At 50.4% G+C, this 26,421-nt stretch overlaps 1 protein-coding gene across 4 annotated transcripts in view; it reads right to left on the minus strand.

Moving 5' to 3' along the window:
- Positions 1-26,421, minus strand: part of ical1 (islet cell autoantigen 1-like) — a 67,973-nt gene that overhangs the window by 28,445 nt on the left and 13,107 nt on the right. For all 4 annotated transcript variants that reach the window (XR_010455320.1, XM_064964074.1, XM_064964072.1 and 1 more), the window contains 4 exons: positions 18,937-19,135; positions 13,479-13,604; positions 11,546-11,644; positions 9,502-9,587 (listed from right to left, as the gene is read on the minus strand). Coding sequence is in view for 3 of the 4 variants with exons in the window: in XM_064964072.1 (XP_064820144.1) it covers positions 9,502-9,587; positions 11,546-11,644; positions 13,479-13,604; positions 18,937-19,135 (510 nt within the window). In the remaining variant the exon portion in view is untranslated. The remainder of the gene's footprint in view (positions 1-9,501; positions 9,588-11,545; positions 11,645-13,478; positions 13,605-18,936; positions 19,136-26,421) is intronic.

The raw sequence follows: 26,421 nt of genomic DNA on the forward strand, positions 1-26,421 counted from the left end.
TAGCAGCAATCTACCGCACCAAGCAAAGTGTTAGGAATAAGAGTACCACATTGAAGCTGCCCTGCAACACCCGCTGGGGTGGTGTTGTCATCATCATGTTTGACAGTCTCCTGGAGGGGAAGTAGTCTCTCCAAGAAATGGCCATATCCCAGTCTGCCGAGATGGACAGCCCCATCAAGAGGATCCTCCTGGATGATGTATTTTGGGAGAGAGTGGTAAGCAGCCTGAAACTCCTGAAACCTATAGCAGTAGCCATTGCACGGATTGAGGGAGACAATGCCATCCTGTCTGATGTTCAGACTCCGCTTGCAGATGTAAGAGAAGAAATCCATACTGCCCTGCCCACTTCACTGTTGCTCCAAGCAGAGGAAACTGCAGTTCTGAAATGCACCAAAAAGCGTGAAGACTTCTGCCTGAAGCCCGTACACGCCGCAGCGTACATGTTGGATCCCAAGTATCTTGGCAAGAGCATCCTGTCTGGTGCAGATATCAACAAGGCCTGGTGTGACTACTGTGTCTCGCCACCTTGGCCTGGATGAGGGCAAGGTTCTTGGCAGTCTTGCGAAGTACACAACCAAGCAAGGGCTTTGGGATGGAGATGCAATATGGCAGTCGCGGATATCTCATCAGCCACCTGGTGGAAGGGACTTTGTGGATCTGAGGCTCTTTCCCCTGTTGCCTCCATCATCCTCCAAATCCCACCAACATCAGCCGCCTCAGAGCACAACATGTCCTTGTTTGGGAACACACACACCAAAGCATGCAACAGGCTGACCAATACAAGGGTTGAAAAATTGGTGGCCAGCCGGGCAAATTTCAGGCTTTTAGAGCCTGACAACTAGCCATCCTCAACAAGGTTGGAAAGTGACAGTGAAGATGAGGCCTCAATCTGATGTTCAAGAGGTGGACATTGAGGAGGTCCAGGGAGAAGACATGGAAGCCTGAGAGAAAGACAACCAAAGCTTTAGTTTCTAGACTATCATTTTACAGATGTATGTTGAAAATGTTTTTGGGAGATGTGATGGATCATTCAATATTCCCGTTCTTTTGTTATTCAGTGAAATCCTCCCATCTGAAGAGTCAACTAATTGAATTAATGTTCAATTCATAACTAAATAGTTTTGGGGGTTTTTTTATTGGAAAGATTTAATAATTTGCAATTATGTCTACTTATGATAAGGTAATAAGTTTGTCTCTATATGATATGGTAAATATATCCAATGCAAAAAACATCTACATTGAAATGGTATTACTATGATTTCCCATATCTTCCCACGGAAAGTTTCCACCTCTGAATATTCCCCAAAACGTACAACCCAAACAGCAACACAATTAGACCCAACCAAATCATGAGAAAACAAAAAAGATAATTACTTGACACATTAGAAAGACAAATTTTTTTTTTTTTTACCTTTATTTAACCAGGCAAGTCAGTTAAGAACAAATTCTTATTTTCAATGACAGCCTAGGAACAGTGGGTTAACTGCCTGTTCAGGGGCAGAACGACAGATTTGTACCTTGTCAGCTCGGGGGTTTGAAATCGCAACCTTCCGGTTACTAGTCCAACGCTCTAACCATTAGGCTACCCTGCAGCTCTAGTGGAACCCTAGAGCTGTGTGTAACCCTAGAGCTGTGTGTAACCCAATAGCTGTGTGCAACCCAAGAGCTGTGTGTAACCCAAGAGCTGTGTGTAACCCTAGAGCTGTGTGTAACCCTAGAGCTGTGTGTAACCCTAGAACTGTGTGTAACCCTAGAGCTGTGTGTAACCCTAGTCAGTACAACCCTAGAGCTGTGTGTAACCCTAGAGCTGTGTGTAACCCTAGAGCTGTGTGTAACCCTAGTCAGTGCAACCCTAGAGCTGTGTGTAACCCTAGAGCTGTGTGTAACCCTAGAGCACTGTGTAAGCGCCACCCTAGTCAATGCAACCATAGTCAATACAACCCTAGTCAATGCAACCCTAGTCAATGTAACCCTAGTCAGTGCAACCCTAGTCAATGCAACCCTAGTCAATGCAACCCTAGTCAATGCAACCCTAGTCAGTGCAACCCTAGTCAGTGCAACCCTAGTCAGTGCCACCCTAGTCAGTGCCACCCTAGTCAGTGCCACCCTAGTCAGTGCCACCCTAGTCAGTGCAACCCTAGTCAGTGCCACCCTAGTCAATGCAACCCTAGTCAATGCAACCCTAGTCAATGCAACCCTAGTCAGTGCAACCCTAGTCAATGCAACCCTAGTCAGTGCAACCCTAGTCAGTGCAACCCTAGTCAGTGTAACCCTAGTCAGTGTAACCCTAGTCAGTGTAACCCTAGTCAATGCAACCCTAGTCAGTGTAACCCTAGTCAGTGTAACCCTAGTCAGTGTAACCCTAGTCAGTGCAACCCTAGTCAGTGCAACCCTAGTCAGTGTAACCCTAGTCAGTGTAACCCTAGTCAGTGTAACCCTAGTCAGTGTAACCCTAGTCAGTGTAACCCTAGTCAATGCAACCCTAGTCAGTGTAACCCTAGTCAGTGTAACCCTAGTCAGTGTAACCCTAGTCAGTGCAACCCTAGTCAATGCAACCCTAGAGCTGTGTGTCACCCTAGTCAATGCAACCCTAGTCAGTGCAACCCTAGAGCTGTGTGTCACCCTAGTCAATGCAACCCTAGTCAGTGTAACCCTAGTCAGTGTAACCCTAGTCAGTGTAACCCTAGTCAATGCAACCCTAGTCAGTGTAACCCTAGTCAGTGTAACCCTAGTCAGTGTAACCCTAGTCAATGCAACCCTAGTCAGTGTAACCCTAGTCAATGCAACCCTAGTCAGTGCAACCCTAGTCAGTGTAACTCTAGTCAATGCAACCCTAGAGCTGAGTGTAACCCTAGAGCTGTGTGTAACCCTAGTCAGTGCAACCCTAGAGCTGTGTGTAACCCTAGTCTAGTCAGTGTAACCCTAGTCAATGCAACCCTAGTCAGTGTAACCCTAGTCAGTGTAACCCTAGTCAGTGTAACCCTAGTCAATGCAACCCTAGTCAGTGTAACCCTAGTCAGTGTAACCCTAGTCAGTGTAACCCTAGTCAATGCAACCCTAGTCAATGCAACCCTAGTCAGTGCAACCCTAGTCAGTGCAACTCTAGTCAATGCAACCCTAGTCAGTGTAACCCTAGAGCTGTGTGTAACCCTAGAGCTGTGTGTAACCCAATAGCTGTGTGCAACCCAAGAGCTGTGTGTAACCCAAGAGCTGTGTGTAACCCTAGAGCTGTGTGTAACCCTAGAGCTGTGTGTAACCCTAGAGCTGTGTGTAACCCTAGAGCTGTGTGTAACCCTAGAGCTGTGTGTAACCCAAGAGCTGTATGTAACCCTAGAGCTGTGTGTAACCCTAGAGCTGAGTGTAACCCTAGAGCTGTGTGTAACCCTAGAGCTGTGTGTAACCCTAGAACTGTGTGTAACTCTAGAGCTGTGTGTAACCCTAGTCAGTACAACCCTAGAGCTGTGTGTAACCCTAGAGCTGTGTGTAACCCTAGAGCTGTGTGTAACCCTAGTCAGTGCAACCCTAGAGCTGTGTGTAACCCTAGAGCTGTGTGTAACCCTAGAGCACTGTGTAAGTGCCACCCTAGTCAATGCAACCATAGTCAATACAACCCTAGTCAATGCAACCCTAGTCAATGCAACCCTAGTCAGTGCAACCCTAGTCAATGCAACCCTAGTCAATGCAACCCTAGTCAATGCAACCCTAGTCAGTGCAACCCTAGTCAGTGCAACACTAGTCAGTGCCACCCTAGTCAGTGCCACCCTAGTCAGTGCCACCCTAGTCAGTGCCACCCTAGTCAGTGCCACCCTAGTCAATGCAACCCTAGTCAGTGCAACCCTAGTCAATGCAACCCTAGTCAGTGCAACCCTAGTCAGTGTAACCCTGGTCAATGTAACCCTAGTCAGTGCAACCCTAGTCAGTGTAACCCTGGTCAATGTAACCCTAGTCAATGCAACCCTAGAGCTGTGTGTCACCCTAGTCAATGCAACCCTAGTCAGTGCAACCCTAGTCAATGCAACCCTAGAGCTGTGTGTCACCCTAGTCAATGCAACCCTAGTCAGTGCAACCCTAGAGCTGTGTGTCACCCTAGTCAATGCAACCCTAGTCAGTGTAACCCTAGTCAGTGTAACCCTAGTCAGTGTAACCCTAGTCAGTGTAACCCTAGTCAATGCAACCCTAGTCAGTGTAACCCTAGTCAGTGTAACCCTAGTCAGTGTAACCCTAGTCAATGCAACCCTAGTCAGTGTAACCCTAGTCAGTGTAACCCTAGTCAGTGTAACCCTAGTCAGTGCAACCCTAGTCAATGCAACCCTAGTCAGTGCAACCCTAGTCAGTGTAACCCTAGTCAGTGCAACCCTAGTCAATGCAACCCTAGTCAGTGCAACCCTAGTCAGTGTAACTCTAGTCAATGCAACCCTAGAGCTGAGTGTAACCCTAGAGCTGTGTCTAACCCTAGTCAGTGCAACCCTAGAGCTGTGTGTAACCCTAGTCTAGTCAGTGTAACCCTAGTCAATGCAACCCTAGTCAGTGTAACCCTAGTCAGTGTAACCCTAGTCAGTGTAACCCTAGTCAATGCAACCCTAGTCAGTGTAACCCTAGTCAGTGTAACCCTAGTCAGTGTAACCCTAGTCAATGCAACCCTAGTCAATGCAACCCTAGTCAGTGCAACCCTAGTCAGTGCAACCCTAGTCAGTGCAACTCTAGTCAATGCAACCCTAGTCAGTGCAACCCTAGAGCTGAGTGTAACCCTAGAGCTGTGTGTAACCCTAGAGCTGTGTGTAACCCTAGTCAGTGCAACCCTAGAGCTGTGTGTAACCCTAGAGCTGTATGTAACCCTAGTCAGTACAACCCTAGAGCTGTGTGTAACCCTAGAGCTGTGTGTAACCCTAGTCAGTGCAACCCTAGAGCACTGTGTAAGTGCCACCCTAGTCAATGCAACCATAGTCAATACAACACTAGTCAATGCAACCCTAGTCAATGCAACCCTAGTCAGTGCAACCCTAGTCAATGCAACCCTAGTCAATGTAACCCTAGTCAATGCAACCCTAGTCAATGCAACCCTAGTCAATGCAACCCTAGTCAATGCAACCCTAGTCAATGTAACCCTAGTCAGTGCAACCCTAGTCAGTGTAACCCTAGTCAATGCAACCCTAGTCAGTGCAACCCTAGTCAATGCAACCCTAGTCAGTGCAACCCTAGTCAATGCAACTCAAATCAGTGCAACCCTAGTCAGTGTAACCCTGGTCAATGTAACCCTAGTCAATGCAACCCTAGTCAGTGTAACCCTAGTCAATGCAACCCTAGTCAAAGTAACCCTAGTCAATGCAACCCTAGTCAATACAACCCTAGTCAGTGTAACCCTAGTCAATGCAACCCTAGTCAATGCAACCCTAGTCAGTGCGTCCAACAACAACATTGACGAATACGCTGATTCGGTGAGCGAGTTCATTAGAAAGTGCATTGGTGATGTCGTACTCATAGCAACTATTAAACCAGAAACCATGGATTGATGGCAGCATTCACGCAAAACTGAAAGCGCGAACCACTGCTTTTAAACAGGGCAAGGTGACCGGAAAGATGACCAAAAACAAACAGTGCAGCTATTCCCTCTGCAAGGCTATCAAACAAGCTAAGCGTCAGTATAGAGACAAAGTAGAATCTCAATTCAACGGCTCAGACACAAGAGGTATGTGGCAGGGTCTACAGTCAATCACGGATTACAAAAAGAAAACCAGCCCCGTTGCGGACCAGGATGTCTTGCTCCCAGACAGACTAAATAACTTCTTTGCTCGCTTTGAGGACAATACAGTGCCACTGACACGGCCCGCTACCAAAACCTGCGTACTCTCCTTCACTGCAGCCGATGTGAGTAAAACAATTAAACGTGTTAACCCTTGCAAGGCTGCAGGCATCCCCAGCCGCGTCCTCTGAGCATGTGCAGGCCAGCTGGCTGGTGTGTTAATGGACATATTCAATCAATCCTTATCCCAGTCTGCTGTTCCCACATGTTTCAAGAGGGCCACCATTGTTCCTGTTCCCAAGAAAATTAAGGTAACTGAGATAAACAACTACCGCCCCGTAGCACTCACTTCCGTCATCATGAAGTGCTTTGAGAGACTAGTCAAGGACCATATCACCTCCACCCTACCTGACACCCTAGACCTACTCCAATTTGCTTACCGCCCCAATAGGTCCACAGACGACGCAATCACAACCACACTGCACACTGCCCTAACCCATCTGGACAAGAGGAATACCTATGTGAGAATGCTGTTCATCGACTACAGCTCGGCATTTAACACCATAGTACCCTCCAAACTCGTCATCAAGCTCGAGACCCTGGGACTCGACCCCGCCCTGTGCAACTGGGTACTGGACTTCCTGACGGGCCGCCCCCAGGTGGTGAGAGTAGGTAACAACATCTCCACCCGGCTGATCCTCAACACTGGGGCTCGACAGGGGTGCGTTCTGAGCCCTCTCCTGTACTCCCTGTTCACCCACGACTGCGTGGCCACGCACGCCTCCAACTCAATCATCAAGTTCTATCTCTGGACTAACAGCTATCCACCCTGACTCAGTTCTATCTCTGAACTAACAGCTAGCCACCCTGACTCAGTTCTACCTCTGGACTAACAGCTATCCACCCTGACTCAGTTCTACCTCTGGACTAACAGCTATCCACCCTGACTCAGTTCTACCTCTGGACTAACAGCTATCCACCCTGACTCAGTTCTACCTCTGGACTAACAGCTATCCACCCTGACTCAGTTCTACTCTCTGGACTAACAGCTATCCACCCTGACTCAGTTCTACCTCTGGACTAACAGCTATCCACCCTGACTCAGTTCTATCTCTGGACTAACAGCTATCCACCCTGACTCAGTTCTACCTCTGGACTAACAGCTATCCACCCTGACTCAGTTCTACCTCTGGACTAACAGCTATCCACCCTGACTCAGTTCTACCTCTGGACTAACAGCTATCCACCCTGACTCAGTTCTACCTCTGGACTAACAGCTATCCACCCTGACTCAGTTCTATCTCTGGACTAACAGCTATCCACCCTGACTCAGTTCTATCTCTGGACTAACAGCTATCCACCCTGACTCAGTTCTACCTCTGGACTAACAGCTATCCACCCTGACTCAGTTCTATCTCTGGACTAACAGCTATCCACCCTGACTCAGTTCTACCTCTGGACTAACAGCTATCCACCCTGACTCAGTTCTACCTCTGGACTAACAGCTATCCACCCTGACTCAGTTCTACCTCTGGACTAACAGCTATCCACCCTGACTCAGTTCTACCTCTGGACTAACAGCTATCCACCCTGACTCAGTTCTACCTCTGGACTAACAGCTATCCACCCTGACTCAGTTCTATCTCTGGACTAACAGCTATCCACCCTGACTCAGTTCTATCTCTGGACTAACAGCTATCCACCATGACTCAGTTCTATCTCTGGACTAACAGCTATCCACCCTGACTCAGTTCTATCTCTGGACTAACAGCTATCCACCCTGACTCAGTTCTACCTCTGGACTAACAGCTATCCACCCTGACTCAGTTCTATCTCTGGACTAACAGCTATCCACCCTGACTCAGTTCTACCTCTGGACTAACAGCTATCCACCCTGACTCAGTTCTATCTCTGGACTAACAGCTATCCACCCTGACTCAGTTCTAACAGCTAACCACCCTGACTCAGTTCTACCTCTGGACTAACAGCTATCCACCCTGACTCAGTTCTATCTCTGGACTAACAGCTATCCACCCTGAAGTTCTACCCTCAGTTCTACCTCTGGACTAACAGCTATCCACCCTGACTCAGTTCTATCTCTGGACTAACAGCTATCCACCCTGACTCAGTTCTAACAGCTAACCACCCTGACTCAGTTCTATCTCTGGACTAACAGCTATCCACCCTGACTCAGTTCTAACAGCTATCCACCCTGACTCAGTTCTACCTCTGGACTAACAGCTATCCACCCTGACTCAGTTCTACCTCTGGACTAACAGCTATCCACCCTGACTCAGTTCTACCTCTGGACTAACAGCTATCCACCCTGACTCAGTTCTACCTCTGGACTAACAGCTATCCACCCTGACTCAGTTCTACCTCTGGACTAACAGCTATCCACCCTGACTCAGTTCTACCTCTGGACTAACAGCTATCCACCCTGACTCAGTTCTAACAGCTAACCACCCTGACTCAGTTCTATCTCCTAAGCGAGGAGTGGAGGACAGGAGATGAGATGATGTCAGAGGGACCAGGGTGTTCTCACCTGTTACTCTGTATGTCCTTCTCTTTGTTTTGGTCCTGGTTGGTTAGGTCTGTCAGAGGGACCAGGGTGTTCTCACCTGTTACTCTGTATGTCCTTCTCTTTGTTTTGGTCCTGGTTGGTTAGGTCTGTCAGAGGGACCAGGGTGTTCTCACCTGTTACTCTGTATGTCCTTCTCTTTGTTATGGTCCTGGTTGGTTAGGTCTGTCAGAGGGACCAGGGTGTTCTCACCTGTTACTCTGTATGTCCTTCTCTTTGTTTTGGTCCTGGTTGGTTAGGTCTGTCAGAGGGACCAGGATGTTCTCACCTGTTACTCTGTATGTCCTTCTCTTTGTTATGGTCCTGGTTGGTTAGGTCTGTCAGAGGGACCAGGGTGTTCTCACCTGTTACTCTGTATGTCCTTCTCTTTGTTATGGTCCTGGTTGGTTAGGTCTGTCAGAGTGACCAGGGTGTTCTCACCTGTTACTCTGTATGTCCTTCTCTTTGTTTTGGTCCTGGTTGGTTAGGTCTGTCAGAGGGACCAGGATGTTCTCACCTGTTACTCTTTTAGTCCTTCTCTTTGTTATGGTCCTGGTTGGTTAGGTCTGTCAGAGGGACCAGGGTGTTCTCACCTGTTACTCTGTATGTCCTTCTCTTTGTTATGGTCCTGGTTGGTTAGGTCTGTCAGAGGGACCAGGGTGTTCTCACCTGCTACTCTGTATGTCCTTCTCTTTGTTTTGGTCCTGGTTGGTTAGGTCTGTCAGAGGGACCAGGGTGTTCTCACCTGTTACTCTGTATGTCCTTCTCTTTGTTTTGGTCCTGGTTGGTTAGGTCTGTCAGAGGGACCAGGGTGTTCTCACCTGTTACTCTGTATGTCCTTCTCTTTGTTATGGTCCTGGTTGGTTAGGTCTGTCAGAGGGACCAGGGTGTTCTCACCTGTTACTCTGTATGTCCTTCTCTTTGTTATGGTCCTGGTTGGTTAGGTCTGTCAGAGGGACCAGGGTGTTCTCACCTGTTACTCTGTATGTCCTTCTCTTTGTTTTGGTCCTGGTTGGTTAGGTCTGTCAGAGGGACCAGGATGTTCTCACCTGTTACTCTGTATGTCCTTCTCTTTGTTATGGTCCTGGTTGGTTAGGTCTGTCAGAGGGACCAGGATGTTCTCACCTGTTACTCTGTATGTCCTTCTCTTTGTTATGGTCCTGGTTGGTTAGGTCTGTCAGAGGGACCAGGATGTTCTCACCTGTTACTCTGTATGTCCTTCTCTTTGTTATGGTCCTGGTTGGTTAGGTCTAAATCAGTCAGCTGCTCCAGAGGGTCCCGGAGGTCCTGACAACACACAACCCATCTACGGTTACAACACACACACACACCCCATCTACACACACACACCCCATCTACACACACATACCCCATCTACGGTTACAACACACCCCATCTACGGTTACAACACACCCCATCTACACAAACACACCCCATCTACACAAACACACCCCATCTACACACACACACCCCATCTACACACACACACCCCATCTACGGTTACAACACACCCCATCTACGGTTACAACACACCCCATCTACACAAACACACACACACACACACCCCATCTACACACACACACACCCCATCTACACACACACACCCATCTACACACACACACCCCATCTACACACACACACACCCCATCTACGGTTACAACACACTGAGGTGTGAAACACACACACCCCATCTACACACACACCCCATCTAAACACACACTCCCCATCTACACACACACACCCCATCTACACACACACCCCATCTACGGTTACAACGCACTGGGGTGCGAAACACACACACACACCCCATCTACACACACACACACCCTATCTACACACACACCCCATCTACACACACACCCCATCTACACACACACACCCCATCTACACACACACACCCCATCTACGGTTACAACGCACTGAGGTGCGAAACACACACACACACCCCATCTACACACACACACACACACACACACACACACTCCATCTACACGCACACACCCCATCTACGGTTACAACGCACTGAGGTGCGAAACACACACACACACCCCATCTACGGTTACAACGCACTGGGGTGCGAAACACACACACACACCCCATCTACACACACACACCCCATCTACACACACACACCCCTATCTACACACACACACACCCTATCTACACACACACCCCATCTACACACACACACCCCATCTACGGTTACAACGCACTGAGGTGCGAAACACACACACACACCCCATCTACACACACACACACACACACACACACACTCCATCTACACGCACACACCCCATCTACGGTTACAACACACTGGGGTGCGAAACACACACACCCCATCTACACACACACCCCCCATTTACACACACCCTATCTACACACACACCCCATCTACACACACACACACCCCATCTAAGGTTACAACACACTGAGGTGCGAAACACACACACACACCCCATCTACACACACACACACACACACACACTCCATCTACACGCACACACCCCATCTACGGTTACAACGCACTGAGGTGCGAAACACACACACCCCATCTACACACACACACCCATCTACGGTTACAACACACCCCATCTACACACACACCCCCCATCTACACACACACACCATCTACGGTTACAACACCCCCCATCTACACACACACACCCCATCCACACACACACCATCTACGGTTACAAACACACCCCATCTACACACACACACCCCATCTACACACACACACCATCTACGGTTACAACACCCCCCATCTACACACACACACCCCCCATCTAAACACACACACCCCAACTACGGTTACAACACACTGAGGTGCAAAACACACACACACCCCATCTACGGTTACAACGCACTGAGGTGCGAAACACACACACACCCCAACTACACACACACACACACACACACACTCCATCTACACGCACACACCCCATCTACGGTTACAACGCACTGAGGTGCGAAACACACACACCCCATCTACACACACACACCCCATCTACGGTTACAACACACCCCATCTACACACACACACCCCATCTACACACACACACACACACACCATCTACGGTTACAACACCCCCCATGTACACACACACACCCCATCTACACACACATACACCATCTACGGTTACAACACCCCCCATGTACACACACACACCACCATCTATTGTTACAACGCCATGGAAACAAAACAAACACACACACTTGTAATGTACAACCCGTCCCACACGTACCTTGAGAGTGGTGAACTGGTAGGGGACAAGGCCTTTAAAAGACTCATGAATCCCACTCATCACACAGGCGGTCCTCTCCCAGAACTGGAGGAGGGTGATCTGGAAAGAGACTGTATTAACACACAGACCACTACTATGCAACGACAGACAGACAGACAGACCTGGTAGAACGAACAGACAGACAGACAGACAGACAGACAGACAGATAGACCTGGTAGAACGAACAGACAGACAGACAGACCTGGTAGAACGAACGAACAGACAGACAGACAGACAGACAGATAGACCTGGTAGAACGAACAGACAGACAGACAGACCTGGTAGAACGAACGAACAGACAGACAGACAGACCTGGTAGAACGAACAGACAGACAGACAGACAGACAGACAGACAGATAGACCTGGTAGAACGAACAGACAGACAGACAGACCTGGTAGAACGAACAGACAGACAGACAGACCTGGTAGAACGAACGAACAGACAGACAGACCTGGTAGAACGAACGAACAGACAGACAGACCTGGTAGAACGAACGAACAGACAGACAGACCTGGTAGAACGAACAGACAGACAGACAGACAGACAGACAGACAGACCTGGTAGAACGAACAGACAGACAGACAGACAGACAGACAGACAGACAGACAGACAGACAGACAGACAGACCTGGTAGAACGAACAGACAGACAGACAGACCTGGTAGAACCGACCGACCGGGTATGTGCAGAGAGAGTGAGACAGACAGACCTGGTATGTGCAGAGAGAGTGAGACAGACAGACCTGGTATGTGCAGAGAGAGTGAGACAGACAGACCTGGTATGTGCAGAGAGAGTGAGACAGACAGACCTGGTATGTGCAGAGAGAGTGAGACAGACAGACCTGGTATGTGCAGAGAGAGTGAGACAGACAGACCTGGTATGTGCAGAGAGAGTGAGACAGACAGACCTGGTATGTGCAGAGAGAGTGAGACAGACAGACCTGGTATGTGCAGCAGTGAGACAGACAGACCTGGTATGTGCAGAGAGAGTGAGACAGACAGACCTGGTATGTGCAGAGAGAGTGAGACAGACAGACCTGGTATGTGCAGAGAGAGTGAGACAGACAGATCTGGTATGTGCAGAGAGAGTGAGACAGACAGACCTGGTATGTGCAGAGAGAGTGAGACAGACAGACCCGGTATGTTCAGAGAGAGTGAGACAGACAGACCCGGTATGTGCAGAGAGAGTGAGACAGACAGACCCGGTATGTGCAGAGAGAGTGAGACAGACAGACCCGGTATGTGCAGAGAGAGTGAGACAGACAGACCTGGTATGTTCAGAGAGAGTGAGACAGACAGACCTGGTATGTGCAGAGAGAGTGAGACAGACAGACCTGGTATGTGCAGAGAGAGTGAGACAGACAGATCTGGTATGTGCAGAGAGAGTGAGACAGACAGACCTGGTATGTGCAGAGAGAGTGAGACAGACAGACCTGGTATGTTCAGAGAGAGTGAGACAGACAGACCTGGTATGTGCAGAGAGAGTGAGACAGACAGACCCGGTATGTGCAGAGAGAGTGAGACAGACAGACCCGGTATGTGCAGAGAGAGTGAGACAGACAGACCCGGTATGTGCAGAGAGAGTGAGACAGACAGACCCGGTATGTGCAGAGAGAGTGAGACAGACAGACCTGGTATGTTCAGAGAGAGTGAGACAGACAGACCTGGTATGTGCAGAGAGAGTGAGACAGACAGACCTGGTATGTTCAGAGAGAGTGAGACAGACAGACCTGGTATGTGCAGAGAGAGTGAGACAGACAGACCTGGTATGTTCAGAGAGAGTGAGAAAGACAGACCTGGTATGTGCAGAGAGAGTGAGACAGACAGACCTGGTATGTTCAGAGAGAGTGAGACAGACAGACCTGGTATGTTCAGAGAGAGTGAGACAGACAGACCTGGTATGTGCAGAGAGAGTGAGACAGCATGTTACAGCGGGAGGCTCCCAGCATGTCAACCTTCTGACACACATCGTTCTTCAGCTTCTCAAACAGGTCCTTCGAACCTCTGACCTGGGACTGCACCTGGTGGGCCACACACACAGGTTAACACACAGTACATGGTGGGCCACACACACAGGGTAACACACACAGCACCTGGTGGGCCACACACACAGTACATGGTGGGCCACACACACAGGGTAACACACACAGCACCTGGTGGGCCACACACACAGTACATGGTGGGCCACACACACAGGGTAACACACACAGCACCTGGTGGGCCACACACACAGTACATCGTGGGCCACACACACAGGGTAACACACACAGCACATGGTGAGCCACACACAGGGTAACACACACAGTACATGGTGGGCCACACACACAGGGTAACACACACAGTACATGGTGGGCCACACACACAGTACATGGTGGGCCACACACACAGGGTAACACACACAGCACATGGTGAGCCACACACACAGGGTAACACACACAGCACCTGGTGGGCCACACACACAGGGTAACACACCCAGCACCTGGTGGGCCACACACACAGGGTAACACACACAGCACCTGGTGGGCCACACACACAGGGTAACACACACACTACCTGGTGGGCCACACACACAGTACATGGTGGGCCACACACACAGGGTAACACACACAGTACATGGTGGGCCACACACACAGGTTAACACACACAGCACCTGGTGGGCCACACACACAGTACATGGTGGGCCACACACACAGGTTAACACACACAGCACCTGGTGGGCCACACACACAGTACATGGTGGGCCACACACACAGGGTAACACACAAAGTACATGGTGGGCCACACACACAGGTTAACACACACAGTACACGGTGGGCCACACACACAGGGTAACACACACAGTACATGGTGGGCCACACACACAGGGTAACACACACAGTACATGGTGGGCCACACACACAGGGTAACACACACAGCACCTGGTGGGCCACACACACAGTACATGGTGGGCCACACACACAGTACATGGTGGGCCACACACACAGGGTAACACACACAGTACATGGTGGGCCACACACACAGGGTAACACACACAGCACCTGGTGGGCCACACACACAGTAAATGGTGGGCCACACACACAGGGTAACACACACAGTACATGGTGGGCCACACACACAGGGTAACACACACAGCACCTGGTGGGCCACACACACAGTACATGGTGGGCCACACACACAGGGTAACACACACAGTACATGGTGGGCCACACACACAGGGTAACACACACAGTACATGGTGGGCCACACACACAGGGTAACACACACAGTACATGATGGGCCACACACACAGGGTAACACACACAGTACATGGTGGGCCACACACACAGGGTAACACACACAGCACCTGGTGGGCCACACACACAGGGTAACACTCACAGCACCTGGTGGGCCACACACACAGGGTAACACACACAGTACATGGTGGGCCACACACACAGGGTAACACACACAGTACATGGTGGGCCACACACACAGGGTAACACACACAGCACCTGGTGGGCCACACACACAGGGTAACACGCACAGTACATGGTGGGCCACACACACAGGGTAACACACACAGTACATGGTGGGCCACACACACAGGGTAACACACACAGTACATGGTGGGCCACACACACAGGGTAACACACACAGTACATGGTGGGCCACACACACAGGGTAACACACACAGTACATGGTGGGCCACACACACAGGGTAACACACACAGCACCTGGTGGGCCACACACACAGGGTAACACACACAGCACCTGGTGGGCCACACACACAGGGTAACACACACAGTACATGGTGAACCAAACACACAGTACATGGTGGGCCACACACACAGGTTAATACACACAGCACATGGTGGGCCACACACACAGGGTAACACACACAGCACATGGTGGGCCACACACACAGGGTAACACACACAGCACCTGGTGGGCCACACACACAGTACATGGTGGGCCACACACACAGGTTAACACACACAGCACATGGTGGGCCACACACACAGGGTAACACACACAGCACATGGTGGGCCACACACACAGGGTAACGTACACAGTACATGGTGGGCCACACACACAGGGTAACACACACAGCACCTGGTGGGCCACACACACAGCACCTGGTGGGCCACACACACAGGGTAACACACACAGCACATGGTGGGCCACACACACAGGGTAACACACCCAGCACCTGGTGGGCCACACACACAGGGTAACGTACACAGTACATGTTGGGCCACACACACAGGGTAACACACACAGCACCTGGTGGGCCACACACACAGTACCTGGTGGGCCACACACACAGGGTAACACACACAGCACATGGTGGGCCACACACACAGGGTAACACACACAGCACCTGGTGGGCCACACACACAGGGTAACACACACAGCACCTGGTGGGCCACACACACAGGGTAACACACACAGCACCTGGTGGGCCACACACACAGGGTAACACACACAGTACATGGTGGGCCACACACACAGGGTAACACACACAGTACCTGGTGGGCCACACACACAGGGTAACACACACAGCACCTGGTGGGCCACACACACAGGTTAACACACACAGTACCTGGTGAACCATACACACAGTACATGGTGGGCCACACACACAGGGTAACACACACAGCACCTGGTGGGCCACACACACAGGGTAACACTCACAGCACCTGGTGGGCCACACACACAGTACATGGTGGGCCACACACACAGGGTAACACACACAGCACCTGGTGGGCCACACACACAGTAAATGGTGGGCCACACACACAGGGTAACACACACAGTACATGGTGGGCCACACACACAGGGTAACACACACAGCACCTGGTGGGCCACACACACAGTACATGGTGGGCCACACACACAGGGTAACACACACAGTACATGGTGGGCCACACACACAGGGTAACACACACAGTACATGGTGGGCCACACACACAGGGTAACACACACAGTACATGGTGGGCCACACACACAGGGTAACACACACACACCTGGTGGGCCACACACACAGGGTAACACACACAGCACCTGGTGGGCCACACACACAGGTTAACACACACAGCACCTGGTGGGCCACACACACAGGTTAACACACACAGTACATGGTGGGCCACACACACAGGGTAACACACACAGCACCTGGTGGGCCACACACACAGGGTAACACACACAGTACATGGTGGGCCACACACACAGGGTAACACACACAGTACATGGTGGGCCACACACACAGGGTAACACACACAGTACATGGTGGGCCACACACACAGGGTAACACACACAGCACCTGGTGGGCCACACACACAGTACATGGTGGGCCACACACACAGGGTAACACACACAGTACATGGTGAACCATACACACAGTACATGGTGGGCCACACACACAGGGTAACACACACAGCACCTGGTGGGCCACACACACAGGGTAACACACACAGCACCTGGTGGGCCACACACACAGGGTAACACACACAGTACATGGTGGGCCACACACACAGGGTAACACACACAGTACCTGGTGGGCCACACACACAGTAACACACACACATGGTGGGCCACACACACAGGTTAACACACACAGTACCTGGTGAACCATACACACAGTACATGGTGGGCCACACACACAGGGTAACACACACAGCACCTGGTGGGCCACACACACAGTACATGGTGGGCCACACACACAGGGTAACACACACAGCACCTGGTGGGCCACACACACAGTAAATGGTGGGCCACACACACAGGGTAACACACACAGTACATGGTGGGCCACACACACAGGGTAACACACACAGCACCTGGTGGGCCCACACACAGTACATGGTGGGCCACACACACAGGGTAACACACACAGTACATGGTGGGCCACACACACAGGGTAACACACACAGTACATGGTGGGCCACACACACAGGGTAACACACACAGTACATGGTGGGCCACACACACAGGGTAACACACACAGCACCTGGTGGGCCACACACACAGGGTAACACTCACAGCACCTGGTGGGCCACACACACAGGGTAACACACACAGTACATGGTGGGCCACACACACAGGGTAACACACACAGTACATGGTGGGCCACACACACAGGGTAACACACACAGCACCTGGTGGGCCACACACACAGGGTAACACGCACAGTACATGGTGGGCCACACACACAGGGTAACACACACAGTACATGGTGGGCCACACACACAGGGTAACACACACAGTACATGGTGGGCCACACACACAGGGTAACACACACAGCACCTGGTGGGCCACACACACAGGGTAACACACACAGCACCTGGTGGGCCACACACACAGGGTAACACACACAGTACATGGTGAACCATACACACAGTACATGGTGGGCCACACACACAGGTTAATACACACAGCACATGGTGGGCCACACACACAGGGTAACACACACAGCACATGGTGGGCCAGACACACAGGGTAACACACACAGCACCTGGTGGGCCACACACACAGTACATGGTGGGCCACACACACAGGTTAACACACACAGCACATGGTGGGCCACACACACAGGGTAACACACACAGCACATGGTGGGCCACACACACAGGGTAACGTACACAGTACATGGTGGGCCACACACACAGGGTAACACACACAGCACCTGGTGGGCCACACACAGCACCTGGTGGGCCACACACACAGGGTAACACACACAGCACATGGTGGGCCACACACACAGGGTAACACACCCAGCACCTGGTGGGCCACACACACAGGGTAACGTACACAGTACATGGTGGGCCACACACACAGGGTAACACACAGAGCACCTGGTGGGCCACACACACAGTACCTGGTGGGCCACACACACAGGGTAACACACACAGCACATGGTGGGCCACACACACAGGGTAACACACCCAGCACCTGGTGGGCCACACACACAGGGTAACACACACAGCACCTGGTGGGCCACACACACAGGGTAACACACACAGCACCTGGTGGGCCACACACACAGGGTAACACACACAGTACATGGTGGGCCACACACACAGGGTAACACACACAGTACCTGGTGGGCCACACACACAGGGTAACACACACAGCACCTGGTGGGCCACACACACAGGTTAACACACACAGTACCTGGTGAACCATACACACAGTACATGGTGGGCCACACACAGAGGGTAACACACACAGCACCTGGTGGGCCACACACACAGGGTAACACACACAGCACCTGGTGGGCCACACACACAGGGTAACACACACAGCACCTGGTGGGCCACACACACAGGGTAACACACACAGTACATGGTGGGCCACACACACAGGGTAACACACCTTGCGGAACTTGTCCAGATGTTTACAGGTGTCCGGGTCGAGTTCCTGAGAGACGTCCTTCATCCAGAGCAGCGCTCCACGGTATTCTGTCCTGGATTTCTCCATCCGGGTCACGGTCAGGAGCGTGTCAGCGATCGCACGTCGCCGAAACGTCTCCACCTCCTGCTCCATCCGGTGTAGGGGTGGGCACAGGACCAGCCTGACACATAAACATTGACACAGCAGATCCAGTATTAACTCTGGGGCGGGCACAGGACCAGCCTGACATATTAACATAGCAGATCCAGTATTAACTCTGGGGGTGGGCACAGGACCAGCCTGACATATTAACATAGCAGATCCAGTATTAACTCTGGGGGTGGGCACAGGACCAGCCTGACATATTAACATAGCAGATCCAGTATTAACTCTGGGGGTGGGCACAGGACCAGCCTGACATATTAACATAGCAGATCCAGTATTAACTCTGGGAGTGGGCACAGGACCAGCCTGACATATTAACATAGCAGATCCAGTATTAACTCTGGGGGTGGGCACAGGACCAGCATGACATATTAACATAGCAGATCCTGTATTAACTCTGGGGGTGGGCACAGGACCAGCCTGACATATTAACATAGCAGATCCAGTATTAACTCTGGGGGTGGGCACAGGACCAGCATGACATATTAACATAGCAGATCCTGTATTAACTCTGGGGGTGGGCACAGGACCATCATGACATATTAACATAGCAGATCCTGTATTAACTCTGGGGGTGGGCACAGGACCAGCCTGACATATTAACATAGCAGATCCTGTATTAACTCTGGAGTGGGCACAGGACCAGCCTGACTCATAAACATTAACATAGCAGATCCAGTATTAACTCTGGGGTGGGCACAGGACCAGCCTGACATATTAACATAGCAGATCCAGTATTAACTCTGGGGACGGGCACAGGACCAGCCTGACATATTAACATAGCAGATCCAGTATTAACTCTGGGGGCGGGCACAGGACCAGCCTGACATATTAACATAGCAGATCCAGTATTAACTCCGGGGGAGGGCACAGGACCAGCCTGACATATTAACATAGCAGATCCAGTATTAACTCCGGGGGAGGGCACAGGACCAGCCTGACACATAAACATTAACATAGCAGATCCAGTATTAACTCTGGGGACGGGCACAGGACCAGCCTGACATATTAACATAGCAGATCCAGTATTAACTCTGGGGGTGGGCACAGGACCAGCCTGACATATTAACATAGCAGATCCAGTATTAACTCTGGGGGTGGGCACAGGACCAGCCTGACATATTAACATAGCAGATCCAGTATTAACTCTGGGGGTGGGCACAGGACCAGCATGACATATTAACATAGCAGATCCTGTATTAACTCTGGGGGTGGGCACAGGACCAGCCTGACATATTAACATAGCAGATCCAGTATTAACTCTGGGGGTGGGCACAGGACCAGCATGACATATTAACATAGCAGATCCTGTATTAACTCTGGGGGTGGGCACAGGACCATCATGACATATTAACATAGCAGATCCTGTATTAACTCTGGGGGTGGGCACAGGACCAGCCTGACATATTAACATAGCAGATCCTGTATTAACTCTGGAGTGGGCACAGGACCAGCCTGACTCATAAACATTAACATAGCAGATCCAGTATTAACTCTGGGGTGGGCACAGGACCAGCCTGACATATTAACATAGCAGATCCAGTATTAACTCTGGGGATGGGCACAGGACCAGCCTGACACTAACATAGCAGATCCAGTATTAACTCTGGGGCGGGCACAGGACCAGCCTGACATATAAACATAGCAGATCCAGTATTAACTCCGGGGGAGGGCACAGGACCAGCCTGACATATTAACATAGCAGATCCAGTATTAACTCCGGGGGAGGGCACAGGACCAGCCTGACACATAAACATTAACATAGCAGATCCAGTATTAACTCTGGGGACGGGCACAGGACCAGCCTGACATATTAACATAGCAGATCCAGTATTAACTCTGGGGGTGGGCACAGGACCAGCCTGACATATTAACATAGCAGATCCAGTATTAACTCTGGGGGCGGGCACAGGACCAGCCTGACATATTAACATAGCAGATCCAGTATTAACTCTGGGGGAGGGCACAGGACCAGCCTGACACATAAACATTGCAGATCCAGTATTAACTCTGGGGGTGGGCACAGGACCAGCCTTACACATAAACATTGCAGATCCAGTATTAACTCTGGGGGTGGGCACAGGACCAGCCTGACACATAAACATTTACATAGCAGATCCAGTATTAACTCTGGGGGCGGGCACAGGACCAGCCTGACACATAAACATTAACATAGCAGATCCAGTATTAACTCTGGGGGTGGGCACAGGACCAGCCTGACATAAACATTTACATAGCAGATCCAGTATTAACTCTGGGGGCGGGCACAGGACCAGCCTGACATATTAACATAGCAGATCCAGTATTAACTCTGGGGGTGGGCACAGGACCAGCCTGACACATAAACATTAACATAGCAGATCCAGTATTAACTCTGGGGGTGGGCACAGGACCAGCCTGACATATTACTTAACTACTTCCGGCGCCGACAGAGATGGCCGCCTCGCTTCGCGTTCCTAGGAAACTATGCAGTTTTTTGTTTTTTTACGTGTTATTTCTTACATTAGTACCTCAGGTCATCTTAGGTTTCATTACATACAGCCGAGAAGAACTACTGTATATAAGATCAGCGTCAACTCACCATCAGTACGACCAAGAATATGTTTTTCGCGACGCGGATCCTGTGTTCTGCCTTACAAACGGAATGGATCGCATGCAGCGACCCCAAAAAACGACTCCGAAAAAGAGGGAAACGTAGCGGTCTTCTGGTCAGACTACGGAGACGGGCACATCGTGCCCCACTTCCTAGCATTCTTCTTGCCAATGTCCAGTCTCTTGACAACAAGGTTGATGAAATCCGAGCAAGGGTAGCATTCCAGAGGGACATCAGAGACTGTAACGTTCTGTGCTTCACGGAAACATGGCTCACTGGAGAGACGCTATCCGATGCGGTGCAGCCAACGGGTTTCTCCACGCATCGCGCCGACAGAAACAAACACCTTTCTGGTAAGAAGAGGAGTGGGGGTGTATGCCTTATGGCTAACAAGGCATGGTGCGATGAAAGAAACATACAGGAACTCAAATCCTTCTGTTCACCTGATTTAGAATTCCTCACAATCAAATGTAGACCGCATTACCTACCAAGAGAATTCTCTTTCGTTTATAATCACAGCCGTATATATCCCCCCCCAAGCAGACACATCGATGGCTCTGAACGAACTTTATTTAACTCTTTGCAAACTGGAAACCATTTATCCGGAGGCTGCATTCATCGTTGTTGGGGATTTTAACAAGGCTAATCTGAAAACAAGACTCCCTAAATTTTATCAGCATATCGATTGGGCAACCAGGGGCGGAAAAACCTTGGATCACTGTTACTCTAACTTCCGCGACGCATATAAGGCCCTGCCCCGCCCCCCTTTCGGAAAAGCTGACCACGACTCCATTTTGCTGATACCTGCCTACAGACAAAAGCTAAAAAAAGAAGCTCCCACGCTGAGGTCTGTCCAACGCTGGTCCGACCAAGCTGACTCCACACTCCAAGACTGCTTCCATCACGTGGACTGGGACATGTTTCGTATTGCGTCAAATAACAACATTGACGAATACGCTGATTCGGTGTGCGAGTTCATTAGAACGTGCGTTGAAGATGTCGTTCCCATAGCAACGATTAAAACATTCCCTAACCAGAAACCTTGGATTGATGGCAGCATTCGTGTGAAACTGAAAGCGCGAACCACTGCTTTCAATCAGGGCAAGGTGTCTGGTAACATGACTGAATACAAACAATGCAGCTATTCCCTCCGTAAGGCTATCAAACAAGCTAAGCGTCAGTACAGAGACAAAGTAGAATCCCAATTCAACGGCTCAGACACAAGAGGCATGTGGCAGGGTCTACAGTCAATCACGGACTACAGGAAGAAATCCAGCCCAGTCACTGACCAGGATGTCTTGCTCCCAGGCAGACTAAATAACTTTTTTGCCCGCTTTGAGGACAATACAGTGCCACTGACACTGCCTGCAACGGAAAAATGCGGTCTCTCCTTCACTGCAGCCGAGGTGAGTAAAACATTTAAATGTGTTAACCCTCGCAAGGCTGCAGGCCCAGACGGCATCCCCAGCCGCGCCCTCAGAGCATGCGCAGACCAGCTGGCTGGTGTGTTTACGGACATATTCAATCAATCCCTATGCCAGTCTGCTGTTCCAACATGCTTCAAGAGGGCCACCATCGTTCCTGTTCTCAAGAAAGCTAAGGTAACTGAGCTAAACGACTACCGCCCCGTAGCACTCACTTCCGTCATCATGAAGTGCTTTGAGAGACTAGTCAAGGACCATATCACCTCCACCCTACCTGACTCCCTAGACCCACTCCAATTTGCTTACCGCTCAAATAGGTCCACAGACGATGCAATCTCAACCACACTGCACACTGCCCTAACCCATCTGGACAAGAGGAATACCTATGTGAGAATGCTGTTCATCGACTACAGCTCGGCATTCAACACCATTAGTACCCTCCAAGCTCGTCATCAAGCTCGAGACCCTGGGTCTCGACCCCGCCCTGTGCAACTGGGTACTGGACTTCCTGACGGGCCGCCCCCAGGTGGTGAGGGTAGGTAACAACATCTCCTCCCCGCTGATCCTCAACACTGGGGCCCCACAAGGGTGCGTTCTGAGCCCTCTCCTGTACTCCCTGTTCACCCACGACTGCGTGGCCACGCACGCCTCCAACTCAATCATCAAGTTTGCGGACGACACAACAGTGGTAGGCTTGATTACCAACCATGACGAGACGGCCTACAGGGAGGAGGTGAGGGCCCTCGGAGTGTGGTGTCAGGAAAATAACCTCACACTCAACGTCAACAAAACTAAGGAGATGATTGTGGACTTCAGGAAACAGCAGAGGGAACACCCCCCTATCCACATCGATGGAACAGTAGTGGAGAGAGTAGCAAGTTTTAAGTTCCTCGGCATACACATCACAGACAAACTGAATTGGTCCACTCACACAGACAGCATCGTGAAGAAGGCGCAGCAGCGCCTCTTCAACCTCAGGAGGCTGAAGAAATTCGGCTTGTCACCAAAGCACTCACAAACTTCTACAGAGGCACAATCGAGAGCATCCTGGCGGGCTGTATCACCGCCTGGTACGGCAACTGCTCCGCCCTCAACCGTAAGGCTCTCCAGAGGGTAGTGAGGTCTGCACAACGCATCATCAGGGGCAAACTACCTGCCCTCCAGGACACCTACACCACCCGATGTTACAGGAAGGCCATAAAGATCATCAAGGACATCTACCACCCGAGCCACTGCCTGTTCACCCCGCTATCATCCAGAAGGCGAGGTCAGTACAGGTGCATCAAAGCTGGGACCGAGAGACTGAAAAACAGCTTCTATCTCAAGGCCATCAGACTGTTAAACAGCCACCACTAACATTGAGTGGCTGCTGCCTACACACTGACACTGACTCAACTCCAGCCACTTTAATAATGGGAATTGATGGGAAATGTTGTAAATATATCACTAGCCACTTTAAACAATACTACCTTATATAATGTTACTTACCCTACATTATTCATCTCATATGCATACGTATATACTGTACTCTATATCATCGACTGCATCCTTATGTAATACATGTATCACTAGCCACTTTAACTATGCCACTTTGTTTACATACTCATCTCACATGTATATACTGTACTCGATACCATCTACTGTATCTTGCCTATGCTGCTCTGTACCATCACTCATTCATATATCCTTATGTACATATTCTTTATCCCCTTACACTGTGTATAAGACAGTAGATTAGGAATTGTTAGTTAGATTACTTGTTGGTTATTACTGCATTGTCGGAACTAGAAGCACAAGCATTTCGCTACACTCGCATTAACATCTGCTAACCATGTGTATGTGACAAATAATTTGATTTGATTTGATTTTGATATTAACATAGCAGATCCAGTATTAACACTGGGGTGGGCACAGGACCAGCCTGACATATTAACATAGCAGATCCAGTATTAACTCTGGGGACGGGCACAGGACCAGCCTGACACATAAACATTTACATAGCAGATCCAGTATTAACTCTGGGGGCGGGCACAGGACCAGCCTGACATATTAACATTTACATAGCAGATCCAGTATTAACTCTGGGGGCGGGCACAGGACCAGCCTGACACATAAACATAAACATTAGCCTGACATATTAACATAGCAGATCCAGTATTAACTCTGGGGGGGCAGGACCAGCCTGACACATAAACATTTACATAGCAGATCCAGTATTAACTCTGGGGGCGGGCACAGGACCAGCCTGACATATTAACATTTACATAGCAGATCCAGTATTAACTCTGGGGGCGGGCACAGTGCCAGACTGACATATAAACACAGCATATCCAGTATTAACTCTGGGGCGGGCACTGGACCAGCCTGACACATAAATATTTACACAGCAGATCCAGTATTAACTCTGGGGACGGGCACAGGACCAGCCTGAAAAATATTAACATAGCAGATCCAGTATTAACTCTGGGCACGGGCACAGGACCAGCCTGACATATTAACATAGCAGATCCAGTATTAACACTGGGGTGGGCACAGGACCAGTCTGACATATTAACATAGCAGATCCAGTATTAACACTGGGGTGGGCACAGGACCAGTCTGACATATTAACATAGCAGATCTAGTATTAACTCTGGGGGCGGGCACAGGGCCAGCCTGACACATAAATATTTACACAGCAGATCCAGTATTAACTCTGGGGTGGGCACAGGACCAGCCTGACACATAAATATTAACACAGCAGATCCAGTATTAACTCTGGGGTGGGCACAGGACCAGCCTGACACTAACATAGCAGATCTAGTATTAACTCTGGGGACGGGCACTGGACCAGCCTGACATATTAACATAGCAGATCCAGTATTAACTCTGGGGACGGTCACAGGACCAGCCTGACACTAACATAGCAGATCCTGTATTAACTCTGGGGGTGGGCACAGGACCAGACTGACATATAAACACAGCATATCCAGTATTAACTCTGGGGGCAGGCACAGGACCAGCATGACACATAAACATTTACATAGCAGATCCAGTATTAACTCTGGGGGCGGGCACTGGACCAGCCTGACACATAAATATTTACACAGCAGATCCAGTATTAACTCTGGGGGCGGGCACAGTGCCAGACTGACATATAAACACAGCATATCCAGTATTAACTCTGGGGCGGGCACTGGACCAGCCTGACACATAAATATTTACACAGCAGATCCAGTATTAACTCTGGGGACGGGCACAGGACCAGCCTGACATATTAACATAGCAGATCCAGTATTAACACTG

Source organism: Oncorhynchus masou, unplaced genomic scaffold (assembly GCF_036934945.1).
Source record: "Oncorhynchus masou masou isolate Uvic2021 unplaced genomic scaffold, UVic_Omas_1.1 unplaced_scaffold_903, whole genome shotgun sequence".
NCBI classification, from domain to species: domain Eukaryota; kingdom Metazoa; phylum Chordata; class Actinopteri; order Salmoniformes; family Salmonidae; genus Oncorhynchus; species Oncorhynchus masou.